The sequence below is a fragment of the Megascapheus bottae genome, chromosome 2 (assembly GCF_031878675.1).
Source record: "Megascapheus bottae isolate mThoBot1 chromosome 2, mThoBot2.hap1, whole genome shotgun sequence".
NCBI lineage: Eukaryota > Metazoa > Chordata > Mammalia > Rodentia > Geomyidae > Megascapheus > Megascapheus bottae.
Genome location: NC_143510.1, coordinates 59,017,178 through 59,034,438, shown reverse-complemented (window position 1 = coordinate 59,034,438; position 17,261 = coordinate 59,017,178). Strand labels below are relative to the sequence as shown.

Here is a 17,261-nt window from a genome sequence, read left to right as displayed (position 1 = left end):
AAAAATACATAGTCATGTGGAAACAAGAGTACGGAGATTGTTTCTTTCACTGTTATAAAGTGTAAAAAAAGAAAATCACAGATGATCAGAATCACCTGCCCAATAAGTTTTCGTTCTTGCATTGCTTGAATATAGCAGCATGTAACAAGAAGGAGAGTGTAAATTCATTGTAATATTCAGAGGTAGTATGAGTAGTGGGGATATTGCATCTCTGGATAAAAGTGCAGTTGAATGAAGAGATGGTGAACGGAAACCAAAGTAAAGCACCTCCATCAACCATCTTGTGTCAAAAGGTATTACTTGTGTTACATGAAGTAACACATAGGCTTCATTTGAGGTAAGTGGTATTTAGGTTTTTTTTTTTTCACGGAAACTGGATACATAATGAGAGAGAAAGAGAAATAGATGAGAGAGACTGCTTTTTTTGCTTTGAAAAAAATTGTCACCTAACTATCACAAAAGAAATTTAGATTTCGCTCCTCTCACCTCATCTTTTCAGGTGAGTTTATCATTATCCTGTTGCACCTTTTTTGTTAAATTACAAAGAGGATAATTTTAATTGTCTAGGTTCCTTAAATGCTTTGAAGCTGACAAGTGTTATATATTGCTAAATGGCTTTTGGCTCTTTAGGAAATAGATTTCCTGAAAATGAAGTGTGGTTCTGAAAAGAAAAAAAAACCACGAGAGCTAAGGAGTAAATTTATTACTCCTATGGATATATGTGATATCCATAAATAGAAGGGTTGGCAACATTTATTTGCTTACTTCCCTTTTGGAAAAAAAAGAACACAACGTTTTCTGGTTTGCTAGCTGAAGGAAAGGATTACATCAGCATTTAGTCTCAGAAACAAAAAAAAAAATTAAAAAAAATCATCAAGTGTCTACAAGATTATACGAAAAAGAAAGAGTAGCATCTAGTCCTTATCTTTGGTGTTCTAAAACAGAGGATTCACTACAGGGGCTGAGGGGAGCAGACTGGAGTGGAATCTGAAATGCTCAGGGTCAAAACCCACACTTCTATATGAACAAATGCCCCAGGCACCAATGAGACACTGTTTTCTTGTTTGAAGCAGTGCAGTCATTGATTCAATCAACCCAAGAGATACTTCTTTCCCTCACCCATCCACCCATCCATCTACCAGACCCACAAACTATTAGTAGGTTAAGAAAAAAAAGAAAGAAAAGTCATTACAAGTTGCATTGTTAAACTGTGTCCCCTGTGTTTACAGCAGTTTTTCACTAAACCTGGGACTGTGAAAGGATTACAAAGAGAGTGATTAATATAGTCCTTTTCAAGGTTATGCGACTTCTCCCCAACCCCTTCCCCCCCACCCCCCTGCCCCTCACCCACCACGCCCTGCCCTGCCCCACCCCAGGAAAGTGGAAAGACCATGAAAACAGACAGTAAGTGGTCACTGCAGTTTCTTCTCCCTTGGAAAGATCCAACTGCTGCTGAGGTAGAAATCCAATGTCGGCGGCCCCTAGTCCTCCTCCGCGGACTCTTGTGAGGATGTCTCTTCTGTCTCCTCCTGAAATACAGGGCGGGGGGGGGGCACAACCATTATGTATTTGTTATCACAGGGGGTCATTGTGCTGGGCCCACAGTGAGAACAGCTCCTGCAAAGCTCCAGAGGTGACTGGTTGTTACTACTTCAGAAGAAGGTGCCCCTAACTAGCCAGCTCTCATTCCCCCCCCCCCCAGGGTTTCTTCCTCAGTAATTGAGGAATCAAGGTGTTTTTTCCCAGAGACCTCATTAGCTGCTGCTGACATAAGGCTTGACATTGCAGTGGCTGGTCAGCAAATTCAATTGTTTGCTGTCAGGAGACTGGTGGGGCCATGGAAGCTTACTTACCAATTACAGTACAAAAGAAATGGATTAATTTTTCCTGACAGCATACCAGTCATCAGCTTAAAAAACCCAGCATTCAAGTACAAAATAGAAAAAGCAAGGGGCTCTTTTCTTCAGACATAAAGATTCAGATTCAAATACAGGTAAGAACATGCAGGTAAGATGTATGTCAAGTCACTGTCTGATCTCTTTCACAGAAGAAAACAACCAAGGGTCATTCATGCAGGCTGTGCACACAGTATGCCCAGTTACAGTGCTAGGTTCAGAGTTAGTGAAGGATGAGAATCTTCGTGTGCTGAACAGGTGCTGGACAGGTAAGGGGAGGCAAGAGGAGAGACCACAGAAAGAAAAAGCAGGTGAGAACCTTTTTTCTAAAGCTGTTCCCTTGTGGTTGCATTTATTAAAGCATATTGTGAGATAATGACTGAAGTTTGGCATAACTTTTCCAACTCAAGACTAAATCCATCCACACGAGTCAGACATTTAATGGCGGACCCGCCAAGCAGAGAAAATCTAATCTATATGTTTTTGCAGGCTCTCCTCTCTTTATAAATCTAACTCTTCCTTTGTTTCTCCTTTTTCTGATTCTTTATGGCTCTGGAATTTGTTGGGGTTTCTGCAAGCCGGCTTGAGCTGTAACGTTCCCTCTGCCTTTTGCTTATTTAACAAATGTGCAGTACCTTTCAGGACATGGGTGGTAAAGCGGAGACAATAAACATTTCTGATTTTAAAAAAAACGTCGTTAGTGAGAGGATGATTTTTATCAAATTGCTGAACACTGTCTCTGAAGACGGCATGTGAAAAAGATCTGGGAGAAGAGGTAAACATTTACTCCTGCAGCAAACTGAGCCCCTTTAAGAATGGCCAGCTTAAAACAGCTTATAACAGCCTTCATACTTTAATACATTTGATTTTCCACATGGCTTCATTTTGTCTGGGTGGCTAACTGACACAATTTATACCTCTCTTCCTTTCCCAGGTCACCACAGTACACCATTCAGTAAAGCATGCCTTAGAGCTTGTCTGCATTATATGACCAAACTTCCATTCATTAGTGTCTGAAACACTTCAGCTGTGAAAGGGCTCCTAAATGCTACCATGTGTGACTCTTTTGCGTAAAAGCACCAAATGGGAGGAAAAAGGCCCTCATGAACGGGCACTCACATGCATATGTGCGCGCGCACACACACACACACACACACACACACACACACACACACACACACACACACACACACACACACACACACACACACACACACACACAGCCTCTGTTCCAGGCTTGAATCACAGCCCACTGCTTACTGTAAACCCTTTGCAAAAGGTTTCAAACACCTTTCCCGCCGCAGCCCACCCCTAAAAGACTGAGTGAGCTGTAAATCCTGGGAATAAACACACATACAAATGAATGGGGTACGGCTTCAAACATATAACCAGGGCACCATCAAGCCATGAGATTTCACACCACTTTTGTTTAGTCTGCTTTGGATTTTGTGGGAAATATGGAACGTATACAGCTACCTCCTCTCTAGTCTCAGCCTACCCTCTCCTCCTCCCCCCAACCATGGGCTTCACATATCTAAACAGCAGGTTTATACCTCTTGACAAGGCAACAGGCCATGACCCTGAGATTCTCGGTGGAGTCCTTGTCATAAAGGAGGATGTACCATGATCAAAGCCACGGAGACAAGCCAAGGATCAGTTGCCCTGTGACCTTGTCTTTTCACTTAATATTTAAATTCCACAAAGTCACTAAGCTGTTCGGCAGATACTCTCTTTGTCCATCCCCCAGAGACTCATTTCTCATGAATGACATGAGGTGGTGGATTTGGGTTACAGCTCTAAACCAATCCATAGCAAAAAAGCCGGCAGGTATATTTTAGTCCATCTTTTCTCAGTTAACAAATTATTAAAATTCAGTCCGCCCAGGGTGGGGAGTACAAAACAAAACAAACCAATCCCTGGATCTAGCAGTTGATTATTCCGTCTCTAACTGCTTGATTTCTCCTTCTCTTAGGAAATTGAAGTACCTCAAAATCCAGAAGGAAATAGGAGTTTCAGGCCATGAACTTACAAAGACCTTGTACTGGACAGAATGCAATTTGCTTCTCAAAACATTCCCAGAAGCTTTCCTTGGTCTGAGCTCCTGAAACTCCTGATAGTCAAAACCCTTAGATACAACTCAGCCAACCATGAGGGATCCTTTACTTAACAGTCTCTAACACAACATGGGTAGCTGTTTTATTTATGTATCTTTATGCTGACCTCGAAACGATCAGCCAGTATTGGGAACAAAACTAGGAGGCCAGGGTGGGAAGTCTCACTCCATTAAACTTCTGGTGGCAATGTGGCTCTCACATGCTCGGCATGATGGTGTTCTAATGTCTAGTTAGTGAAGAGCTCTCTCTTCTTGCCTATAGCTTCACTGGCGACACTCCAAAGCAAGGAAGGCATGGTTGCCAAGCAGATTATGCTGGTGAAGATGGGAAAACTTCCTATCTTTATTAATCTCAGTTTCTCACCTCTCTGGGGATCTGGTCTTCTGCTACATGTGTGGCTGCTATGCCACCAGTGCCAGAAATTCAGGGAAGGAAAATCTTCCCTATGAGAAACAGAGATGAAGTTAAAAACAAAAAACCCCACCAGGGCTCCTCTAGGGGTCACACAGGGCATTTCTGTGAAGCCATGAATGACAAATGGGATCACTGGTGACCAGCAGCTGACTGATTCTGGTGTCCCTAAAAATCTTATTTTCACGTTAGGGTATGTGCCAAGAAGGGCTGATGGGCTTTGTTTCTCTTTAGGAACTTACACATGACCATGGGCTGTATACAGTAGCTTGCCCCTGCAGCTGCTTTAAAACACTGACCCGCAGACGCTGTGGACTGGGCTGAGGCTTTGAAGTAATAAGAGCTAGTTGATGGGATGGGAAAGATGAACCACAACTCTCTAGTTAAGAAGGTTTACCTGTTGGAATGGGGTTTAAGAATGTTTTGAGGAAAGGCCTTTGCAGGGTGGAAGTGCACAGTAACATTTTTATAAGCACCAGCCACTAAAACCTCTGAACACCCAACAGCTCCTAGCCTTTCACACAGCTACTTTACAAAGACAATTGAGTGCTGAAACATGCTGGGATGGAATGTGCGTTCTTCTGGAAGAAAACTGATGGGAGGGGAATGGAGAGTGGGCAAAGTTGGAGAACTACATTTTTATTGGAACTAACCGAAAACTGCACACTCATTTTGTCTTCATCTTTCTTTTGTTTGGGGTTAAAAAGGGAATTTCATAAATGTAAGTCATTCATTGCTTTGACTAAGCTTGACAAAAATGCAAGACTGAAACTACAGCGTGCACACATTGTTGTTCTTTCAAGTTCGTGCCACATGAGGTATGTGGGACATATCTTTGAGCGTACTTCTACTGAGTGAGGAGAAAGAGGCCAGCCTGATGTTGAGTCTCAGCTCCTCACACTTGATGAAATCTTAAAATGCCTTGCATTTGATCTTGGCTCTTACTACACCGGCTCCAGTAAAGATGAACCAAGGAGGAAAATTTTGCTAGTTAAGGCCGGGAGCTGACATTATGGCTTTCAGAGGCAGACTAAACATCGAGTCTATCTTGAAAGAGGCCAGTCAATTCTAAATGGAACTGAGACGTGGAAGTCCTCTACCAAATGTTGAGTTGAGTGTTGGGTCACCACGATGCCTTTCTTTTGTGTATAAAATCAGAGAAGTCCATGGTAGCTTCCCCCCCTCCCTCTTTCTCAATGCCAGTACTCTACCATTTGAGCTTAACTTCCACCTCCATCTCTTTAGTAGTTAATTGGAGGTAAGAATCTCATAGACTTTCTTGTCTGGACCAGCTTTGAGCCCAGATCCTTAGATCTCAGCCTCCTTTAGTTAGTGGCAGGTGTGAGCTACCAACAGCTGGCTCTGCTACATTTTTAACTGTACACATTTAAATTTTTGCAGAATGGAAATCTAAAATGTCAATAGAAGGATTTGCCAATAAGTCTGTAAATACTTGGTAATTAAGAAAGGGAGGTTACAGTTGAATGAGATTCTTTTTGTAATGTTAATATGTTCAACTCCTGCAAAGGACATACTCAATTCTGTGTGTAGGGTTTGTGTGTGTGTGTGTGTGTGGACTGGTTCTGGGACTTGAACTCGGGGCCTTACATTCTTGCTTGGCTTTTCCCCTCAAGGCTGATGCCCTACTACTTGAACCATATCTATACTTCCGGCTTTTTTCTAGTTCACGGGAGGTAGCAGTCTCTAGGGCTTGTCTTCCCAGGCTGGCTTTGAACCCTGATCCTCAGACCTCAGCCTCGTAGGTAGCTAGGAATACAGATGTGAGCCACTGGTACCTGGCTTAAAATGTCTTAGATTCACACAAAGCACTTCTGCTTTTCTCATTTGTGCTCCTAATAGAGTTCCATCACTGAAAATCCTGTAGTGATTCCCAGAATGGCTCAGAATGCTATGAAGTTTTCTGTACTCAGATCAAGGACTATTTTATTTTTTAATTTTGAGATAGAACCTACATTCTCAAATTATTTTATGAATAAATGAACTGCAAATTTCAGAAGTCATAATTTTCAAGGATCAATGTTTTTCCATACAAGTTCTAATTCTTATGGAAGTCACTGGGCATTTAAAAAGAACAATAGTGTAGCAAAAAAGATACTGGCCTTAAGCATTTAGAAGGGAGCAATTTCCAAAACTATTTAGGAATGTTCTTATTTTTACAGAAACTAGTTTTCTAATATGGCTGTATGTTCCAGCCTTCCTTCCTCGTGATTTTCATTTTCTTTATTTTTTGTTTTAATTTTTTCTAGTCCTGGAGCTTGAACTCAAGGCCTGAGCACTGTCCTTGAGCTTTTTCAAGGTCTACCACTTGAGCCACTGTACCACTTCTGGCTTTTTCTGTGTATGTGATACCCAAGGAATCGAATCCAGGGCTTCATGCTAGGCAAGCACTTTACCCCTAGACCACACTTCCAACCCTCTCTTTTCATTTTCCATGTGTATAACGTTGTACTTCGCTGCCATATTTGTTATCAAGCAACAAAACGTTCCTGAATTTCAAACAGAACTACACCCTTATTTCATTATCCTGCAGTGTAACTTTTGAATAAGATTTTAAGACTATCAGTGGCCACATTCAATCAACAAGTAGACATTTAAGAGGTCAGAAACCTATCCTGAATAGAAAGGAAAATGTCTTGTGACAAAGCAACAGTCTGGAATGATTCTGAAGGAGGTTTTTAGACCAGATTTGAAAGCCTCTTATGATTTGATCCATATTAATTTGGGTCAGCAAGTTTGAAGAGTAAGAAGAACATTTGGATATTTAATAAATAATTAGATTTTGCTACAATTTGCATGAAAATGTAGAGAAAAAGCTTTCTGCAAGAAGGACAGGAAAAGCAGATGTGCATTGCCATTTCATGGCTACCTTCATCTACAGATGTCCACACATTTTAAAGCAGTCATACTTAAAAAAAAATCAGTGGCAAATCTGTCCAGTCCAGAAACACTAAGTTTTGCCTTTTGGAGTTTTTTGTTGTTTTTTGGTTTTTTTTTTTTTTTTTGGTCGGTTGTGGGGCTTAAACTCTGGGTCTGGGCACTGTCCCAAGACTCAAGACTACCACCCTACACCATCAGCCACAGCCCCACTTCTGGTTTTCTAGTGGTTAATTGGAGGTAAGAGTCTCAAGGTCTTTAGTTCCCCGGGATGGCTTTGAACAGTGATCCCCAAATCTCAGCCTCGTGAGTAGCTAGGATTACAGGCATGAGCTACCACACCCTGTTTATTTTGGAGTTTTATAAATTGTCTCTAACAGAGTGGGTGACATTCTTTCCCTCTGTTTAGAAGCTACAGCATCTCTACAAGACAGTCCATGCTAAGGAACATCTGGCTCCCTCTTGACAATATAACAATTGTTAGTTAAGCTAATTACTTCATTTGTCGATGGTTACTAATTATTTTGAGATGCTCTCTTTGCCCTCCAATTTCCCCATGCTGCTATGTCCTTGAGCCACTTCATGAAGGGTTAACCATTGGTTCCTATTTTGGTCCCTCTGTTTTTTGCCCTTGACCTTTGCAATGCCCGAGGTCACAGGTGACAGCAGAAGGTCTTTCTTATGCTACCAAACAATGCCAGTCAGAACAACCTCTGATATATCCTGTATGTTTTGCCAGTTGGTACTCAACATTTACACAAAATGTTTTACCAGCATGAAAGAGCCTAAGTAGGAAAATAAATAAATCCATACTCTTTATGACTGAGTTAGTGTAAATTGCTGTGTCTCTGCGTGAGCGGGTGAGGGACTGCTCACAAGTCTGATTTATTATGAACTGTTTATACCGTATTGGCCAGGGGGCCGTATAAAAGATGGGTGTGAGGGTGAGAATTCTCTCTCCTTTCTTTCTATCCCCCTTTTCTCTTCGTGTGTCTAGACTTGAAGCCCCAGTAAAAACGTGTTCTTTGAGAACAGTTCATCACACATGCTTGTCCCAAAACGAAATTTCTAATTTTGCTCCAAACAGTGTTTAGGTTGTGTGAAGCATAAACATCTTTAAAACTACCCTTGAAGTCTCTGTACAAACATTCAGTTCTTCTTTTTGCTTTTCTTCAGCAGAGACAAATCCCACGATAACTAAAGCTTACAAAGATTTCTTTGCCCTGGTGCACATCATACATAGAAGATGTGGCTTGCAGGTAAGCGTTGTTTGCAGCCTTTAGGAGCTGAGGAATTTCCAATATTCTCCTCAGGAAGTTGAAAAGAACAGGTTTAAGTGGCCACAATTGTTTATAGGTACTAGTTTACCAGGGCTGTATGTACAACAATGAGGAAAGTAGATTGAAATGATAGAATACTTTGAATTTTAAAAAACCAATTTTTCCTTTGCAAGAGGATAAGGTGAGCAAAATATTTCTGATCACTTGAAGTCTCATTTAAAGCTTTAAAATGGTAACATTACAGTATCAGATGAGCTAATGAAACCTTTAAAGAAGCATGAGATTTCAATTTATTCTTTATCAAAATGAAAACTTAAAAGGTTAGAGGTATGGCTCTGGTGGCAAAGCCATTAGCCTTTGAGCAAAAGCATCAGACCCCAAGTTCAAGTTTCGGTCCTGGGACAATAAAAATTTGAGAAACAATGTCTCCTTTATTAATATCAATAATCTTATCCTTTTGTGATGTTTCTTTTGCTTAAATAAGAAACACCATTATTTATTTCTAAACTTTAGAATCCAAATGGCTGAAAATTAAACAGCTTCAAATGGCTCAAGAGCTAGCTAATTTCTTCTGACTTTTATTTATGATTTGTCGTGTTACCTTCACGAAAACACAGTGGACATTCATAGTAAACCTCTTCTTGGGTTTCAGGATTTTTAAAAAGTGGTTGGGCACTGGTGGCTCATGATTCGAATCCTAGACACTCAGGAGAAGAGCTGAGATCTGAGGCTTGTGGTTCTAAGCCAGCCTGGGTAGGAAAGTCTGTGAGATTCTTAGCTCTTCAATCACTAATAAAGTGAAACTATGGCTTAAGTGGTAGAACGCTAGTCTTGAGCAAAAAAAGCTAAGGGACAGTGCTCTAAGGGTACTGAGTTCAAGCCCCAGTACTGGCAGGCAGGCAGGCAAAAAGAAAGGGAAGGAGGGAGGAAGGGGGGGGGGAGGAAGAGAATATACCTTAAAGTGTGCATGTGCATATAGCTAACTTATGGCATTAAACTTTGAAGGGATAGTTAACAGTATCTTGGGACACACTTGTGATGTCCCACATGAGGTGATGGTACTTGGTAACTTTTTCCACACAAACTTTTCCATTAAACTGTTATAAACTTATAAAAATGACATCCTTGAAGTTCTGGAGAGATTTTTAGAATTTGATGGCATATTTTTGTTAAAGTCTCCGCAGTTTCATGTTCATGTGACATACACGTGAGGAAGGTCATTCTGACAGCTTTGGTCTTAGTCACAGAGATTAGCAATTACTATTCGGTTTCTCTCAATGAAAAGAAGTTCTTACTTTGAGAACATGTAATGAGTGTACCTTAGTTCAAACTGGTAGCACTTTTGAATTCATAAAAGTTTTAAAATCCTGAAACTTTCAGTCTCAGGAGATAAAAAAATAGTCACCAATAAGTCAGAACATAATTCTTTTGGAATATAATTCTGGTATTTATATAACTACAAATTTATTATAAGTCCCTGGAGGTTTTAGGGACGTGATCATTGTTATTATTCTGTTTTCCTGGATGGAAAACTGGACAAACACCAATTAATCATCCCCAGTAAGGAACTGGGAACAGAATTTCTAAATCTCCTGATACACAGTGGAACCCTTTTCTTTACATGGAAACTATTAACTTGTGCTAAAGTTTTTACCACCTCAGAAAGAGAATCTGAATATAACCTCTCAAAGTGCTTTTGATGTAGAAAGGGAATGAGCCTGAGTTAACCCAGATTGCCACGTGGAAAAGACATCTGGGAGGGTAGCTTGAAAGAAACAGATGGAAAAGGAAGAGGTTTCTTTTGAGTGCAGTGAAAAATTTACAGTATCCTCCACAAACTTCCATATATTCCCTGTGTTTACATAATTTATCGCTGTGTCTTGAGATCATATAAATAAGGTAGTCCAAAGAGCTTATAATCTTTTTTTTTTCTTCTTCAAATCCTAAGTCTGAGTTCTCCCCTCCTATAAAGGGCAAATTTGAATTAGGCTATGTAAAACAGCCAGATTGATCAGTAAGAATCAGTTTAACTTGCTTGACATTTCTTTTTAATATTGTTGATTTTTGGGGGGAAAATATTTGTGATATCACTGTCTTCATAAATTGAAGTCCAATTTACATCAATTACAGATATATTAATGATCTCTACCTAAGACATAACTGTCCCTGTGTATGTATGGCTCATCTCATCTATCATATCTTTCCATTATAATTCTACTCTTCAGGAAATCATATCTATAGTAACTTATAATGTTCTGTTCCTTCATCTGTATCTGCTCTATCTCTCATATACAGTGACACTGTATACTTAACAAATGTTCAAATATATTTCCATGTTTTCTTCATTCTATGTATTCACCACTGCTGAGTAATTTTATATATGAAGTTTATAGAAAATGCCAGGAGCATAGCCTAGTGGTAGAGTGCTCGTCTAGCACACATGAAGCCCTGGGTTGGATTCCCAGGGACCACATACACAGAAAAAGCTGGAAGTGGCACTGTGGTTCAAGTAGCTGAGTGTTATCCTTGAGTAAAATGTATCCAAGGACAGTGCCCAGGCCCTGAGCTCAATCCCCAGGATTGGCAAAAGAAAAGAAAAGAAAAGAAAAAAAAAAGGTTGATTCAGTTGATCTGACTCAGAGAGGGAAGAAGAAGAGGAGGAGGTGATGGCTGCTTCCAAGGAACCTCCAGCCCAAGTCAGGTTGAAACTCAAGGATGTGCCTGTGGTTTTCACCAAGGAGGAGTGGTGGGACCTGACCCCGGCTCAGCGGATTCTGTACAAGACAGTCATGCAGGACAACTACAGGAACCTGATCTTCGTGGATGGGACGCAGTTCCTGTGTACTACGTGTGAGAGAGTCTTCAGGAAACTCTCCACCCTCATTAAGCACCAGAGAATCCACTGGGAAAAGCCACCCTATGAATGTGAGGAATGTGGGAAAGCGTTTTGGTGCAACAGTCACTTCCAGGACCATCGATGGATTCACTCGGGGGAGAAACCTTTCAAATGCCAGCAGTGTGACCAGTGCTTTATGTGCTCATCCTATCTGAGAAATCATCTGCGAATTCACATGTGAGAAACCCTACCAGTGCCAGACTTGCTGCAGATCCTTTAGCGAGAGTTCAGCTCTTGAGACACACAAGACAAGGAAGGAGATAGATGACATCACTTGACCACTGCCCCAGTCCTCACCATTACAAGCACCCAGTCACTTAGCTCTAGAGCCCTGGCAGGCATGAGACCCTGTTTAAACTCCAGTAAGAACAAGAGGCGAGGGGGAGGCTCAGACTTGTGGGGGTCCTGACTCCAGTGGTAGAATGCTCGCCTGAAAGCTTGGATCATTAGTTCAAAACCATCCCTACAAAAACGGACTTGCCAGGCTGTGGCGACTCAACACCTATAATCCCAGCTGCTCAGGAAGCTGAGATGTGAGGATCATGCTGTGAAGACAGCCAGGGCAGGAAAGTCCATGAGACTCTTATCCCATTTAATCACCAAAATCCTGAAGTGGAGCTATGGCTCCAGAGATGGAACTCCAGCCTTGAGCAAGAGAAGCTCAGGGACTGTGCCTCGGCCCTGAAATGAAGAAATGAAGCCTCTGAACAATGTTTTACTAAGGAAAAAAATCCAGCCTGGCCATTGAAGTATGGATGCATGTTGAGGCCTGATCTCCATCTCTGAGCCTGTTCTGGCTCAGCGGAATGTCCTGACCCTTAGTGATAGCACGGTGGCCCTCTTCCTTCTGGCTAGCTTCCCAGTTCCACCTTCTCTTTCCCCAACAGTATATAACTAAGTGCCTGACACAATAAAAGATCTGCTGCACTTTCATGGCTGACAAAAAAAAAAAAAGAAAAGGCTGCAGTTTAGGCTTCTAAACCAAGTCACTGGAATTTATGGGTGGGGCCAACTGTATGCAGTTATATGTTTAACTACATCACTGCAATTTCCATGGTATAAATATTCTCACCAGAGAAGACTTCAAATTACCTTAAGATCACTGAACACAGAATTCAGGAGGGATGATCACAATTGTCTGTAAGTGTGCATGAATTATTATATGTCATAATATGTACACATATATCCATGTGTGTGTGTGTGTGTGTGTGTGTGTGTGTGTGTATGTGTGTGCATGTGTTTGTGTAAAATCATTAAGTGATTCTAATATGCAGCCAAGGTTAAGAACCTCTAAATTAGTGGATATGTGTACTTATCTAAATTAGATTACACATTTTTTTGATGCATGACTTTTTTCTTGGTTGTTTTCCCATTTCATCTACCATCACCAGAAGTAGACATTGAATCAATGCCTACTTAACATATCACATAAGATTACTAATCTACAGCTCACAGACTACAAGCATCATTAAAACAGAAGGCATACGACTGCCCAGATAGACTTTTCCTGGCAACACAGCATTGCCCTTAGAGAATAAAATACAAGGTACATCTTTAAGCCCTTTAAAGGAGATAAAACCTTCTATGTATATTTTAAATTATATGAAAAAGACCTATATGAGCCTTGATAGCTCATGCTATTGCTTAAAATGACTTCAGTAGGTCCTGCCTGCTTCTATGTTTTGACATCTATTTAAAGTCTCAAAAGAAGGGACCCATTCTGAAGGACATCTTTAGTATTTTAATAGTTCACATTCCTGATAATCACAATTGACTTATTCTTCAATTCTGTTTTTTTCCACGATGAATTTCCTTAACAAATAGGAAATTAATACTTCTATGTACAGACTGTATTTAGGACCAAAGTATTCCAGTCAATATTGAGTAAAGAACGTGAAGCTAGTTTCTAAGTTGCCAAAGACTTTAGAGACTATTATAATTTTTTAAGCAAAACCTACAAGTTCACAAAATGTTCATTTCATTTTGTTCCCTACATCCTCAGATTTGTTGGAGGTATTTTATGATCATCAAGCATTAAAGAATAATTCAATGAACAGATATGTTTTCAATCATAAATCAAGAACTAGTTTGCAATTAGCAAATTCTGTATCAAGTCTGAGGAATATAGATAGTCTAGGGGAAAGGACGAAATTTGATGCTTAAGAACACTTAATGGGATCAAACATTTATTTAAGACACTTAGAGGAAGTTTTATTCTTACAGAATTTATATTTGCTTTTATGTTGAAGATCACGATTTGGGGAGGCTGGAATAACACACTCAGACTCACACAATCTTGACACTCTCAGTACTAGCTTTAAAGAAAAGAGCAAAATTTCAAGACTATCTCCAAGCCAATGCAGTCAAAATTAGAAATACATTAATTAAATGGTGAATTATAATGACTATCTCTTACCTGAGCAGGCTTCTTTTGAACAACTTGTTGTGGCTAAGGAGGGAAAAGACAAAAAGAAATGTTATATTTTAAAAGGAAATACACACAATGAAAAAAAATTAGGTGCACAGATTAAGTACACAAATCAAGTATATAATTTAAAGTTCAATAGCTCATATAAGGATGTTTAGCTGCTAAGGGAAAAACCATCTCAATTCAACATCTAAGGCTAGTATGTATGCCAACTGTACTAAAATAAATTTACTATCCGAATAATTTTTTGAATCAGCATATTGCAAAAACCTGAAGAGAAAAAAGATCTAATTCTACTACCTTATTTTTCTTATAGAAAGTTTGGGTTCAAACATATATACCCACATACTTCATTCATTTAAAGTATATAATGTAAAGGATTGTGTTTTTTTAGTAGATTCAGAGGGCTGGGCAACCATCACTACAATCTAATTTTAGTATTCGCCCCCAAAAGAAACCCTAAACTTAATGATCACTTCTACTCCCTTTGTCATTGCCATTGCCAGTGGGCCAGTAACATCCTGTCCTGGGAATTTGCCTATCTCTGATATTTCATGTAAGAGGAATAAAGACGTCATCTTTCGTGTCTGGCTTCTTCCACTAGGTTGATGTTAGCAACACTCATTAGTAGTTCAGTCCTTTTTCTGTCACAGAGTACTACCTTGAAGGTACCACCATTCAGTTGATGGTCATCTGGGTAATTTTTCTTTTTGAATATTATGAATCTACCCACTATGTAATTCAAATTTGTTTTAGTGTGGATGTGTTTTCATTGCTTGTAGGCAATAAGCAATGGAAGTGGAACTGCTGGTTTATGGAGGATTTTTATTTATTTTTCATTTTTGAGCAGCTATCAGATGTTTCTAAAGGAAGTGCACAATTTCATAGCTCCACCAGCAATTCCGGAGTTTACCAAAGCTTACAGGCTGGTGTTCTACCACTTGAGCCATTCATCCAGACTTTTTTCTTGTTGGTTGTTTTTAAGATAGCAGTTCAAGAACTTTTCTGCCTGGGCTGGCCTTGAACTGAGATCCATCCACTCTCAGCCTCCTGAAAAGCTAGGATTACAGGCATCGGCCAATGGAACCTTTCCTGTCTGTTTTTTCTATTTGTAGGCCTTAAATTGGAGGGTAAGTTAAAAACCATTGCTCAGATTCTAATTTCCCGTATGGCTAATTATGTGAAGCATTTTAAATGTGCTTATGGGACATTTGTATATCTTTTTATGGAAAACAATTTATTCACTTGCTTTGCTCATCTCTTTATCACTGAGTCCTAAGAATTCTTTTATGCCCAGGATACAAGTCACTTACTGTACATATAATTCACAAATCTTTTCTCCCTTTCGGTGAGTTCACCTACTTTCTTGATGGTATGAAAAATACTCTTTTGTATTCACCTCTATCTATATCAAATTGTATGTGTAAGCAAAAAAAAAGCCCTCTTATTTTGAGTGAAACCTTCAAGAGAAATATTTTCTATAGCTAAGATTGTTTTCCCACAGAGAACCAAAAATGATTGTTGTCCTCTAGAATTGCATTACATGTAGTTGAAGAAGCTCTAACTTTTTGCAAGGTTATGGAATATGTCTTTCTTGCTAGCAGCATTGAACCACCCTGGTGAAGAGTATCATGCTTTCTTGAAAGAAATTGCTACAGTAAGGATGGGAGTTTGGCCTAATGGTAGAGTGTTTGCCTCGCATGCACAAAGGCCAGGGTTTGATTCCTCAGTACCACATACATGAAAAAGCTGGAAGTGGCACTGTGGCTCAAGTGGAAGTGCTCTAGCATTGAGAAAATCCAAGGACAGTGCTCAGGCCCTGAGCTCAAGCTACAGTAGCTTATCAAATAACAGAAGTCAGAGTAAATACATTGCACCAGGAGCATCTATTCATTTTCCTTCCTTAGAATTTCTGGGGGTGCTATGATGTTTTATTACTGGCATATGAAATATATTAAACACATCCTATAAAAATTCAGTGAGAGTTTTCCTTTTTTTAAAAAAAAAGATGAGCAAGATGAAAATAAAATGAAAGGAAAAATACTTTTTGCTCACTGGAAATAAAGCAAATTCTGACTTTAAATGATTGTAGAAATGACATCATCGCCATCAAAGCCCAGGATCTGAGATGTTTTCTCCAGGTGGAATCAAGCCAGGGGTAACTGAGACTTCTTGTCTCTCAGGACTCTAAAGTGTGAGCTGAGAGAGTATCGATTTCAACAAGGTCACTTGTAAGAACAGGCTGCTTTTCTTCTTCCTCTTTTTTCCTGCCGATTACACCTGTACACATGTTTACCCTCCAACCGTTTCAAATCCACACACATTTTTCAGGCTGACTGCTTCCTCCCAGGATCTCTCAGTCACATGACTCCTGCGCAGTACAGCTCAATGAAACCCTCAGCAAGAGCTGCCAGCTCACCCAATTTTCCATGAATTAGGTCCTGACACTTCAGTGAGAGGGAAGACAATGTCTGAAACTCTGCCAGCCCTGGCTCCTAGCCTAGTCCGTGTCACAGAACTTCTACGCTCAGACACAGCACTTCAGGCTTCTCAGGCCACCAAACAAACAGACCCTTGAATGCTTTCAATGCCGGTTGTGGTTAGGGCTGCCAGGATGTGTTCCCAAGCCTCTGGCATCTGAGACCTCCTGAATGTGCCGAGAAAGTTTTGTTGTTATTTTGTTTTGCTTTTATTTATTTATTTTTTTATGAATGGCTTCAGTCAAAAAAATGTAGACTGAAACATAATACTACCACCATTCATAAAAAGGGAAAGGAAACAAACTACTGGCTGGAATGCTTTTTGGACACCAACCAAACTGTACGTCTCTTATCTCACTTGGGGCATCTCCTAGCTTAAAACTCAGCGCTGACATCTAGAACCAACTCCTTGGGAATCTTGGCACTAAAAAACACACTGGGCCACTGCTTCTGAATAAGAACTGAATACTATTAAGTATGCACTTAATCTTTCCTGTGCTTAACTGTGTGTTTCCATGAACTTTAATAAATGGGTGATATTTGACACATGCATTTCCTACATAGTGGCAAAAGTCCTTTATAACATCTGCCCCCTTGTGACTGGAAGGGCCTAGGTTTTATTGTTTTCATTTTCTCACAGGGAAAGTAAGGCAGAGAGGGAATTTAGATAATCTCCCAAGATCATTTTCTAAAACTAAAACAACTTGAGTCTATTAATTCCCTTAATCCTTTGGATAATCTTTGGAGGAAACTTGTTCTCTTAGTTTAAAAAAAGGAAGCAAGAAGGAGAGAAAGAGAAAGAAGGAAAAGGAAGAAAGACAAGAAAGAAAAACAGAAGACGAAAGAAAGAAAAATAGAAGGC

The 17,261-nt window shown here is 39.9% G+C and overlaps 1 protein-coding gene across 2 annotated transcripts in view; it reads right to left on the bottom strand.

The window, feature by feature from the left end:
• Positions 1–1,376: 1,376 nt before the first annotated feature.
• The window catches only part of Hmga2 (high mobility group AT-hook 2), a 212,855-nt gene continuing 196,970 nt past the window's right edge, over positions 1,377–17,261 (bottom strand). For both annotated transcript variants that reach the window (XM_090357037.1, XM_090357042.1), the window contains 2 exons: positions 13,908–13,940; positions 1,377–1,529 (listed from right to left, as the gene is read on the bottom strand). In XM_090357037.1, the coding sequence (XP_090213163.1) occupies positions 1,482–1,529; positions 13,908–13,940 (81 nt within the window). In that variant the 3' untranslated portion in view covers positions 1,377–1,481. The remainder of the gene's footprint in view (positions 1,530–13,907; positions 13,941–17,261) is intronic.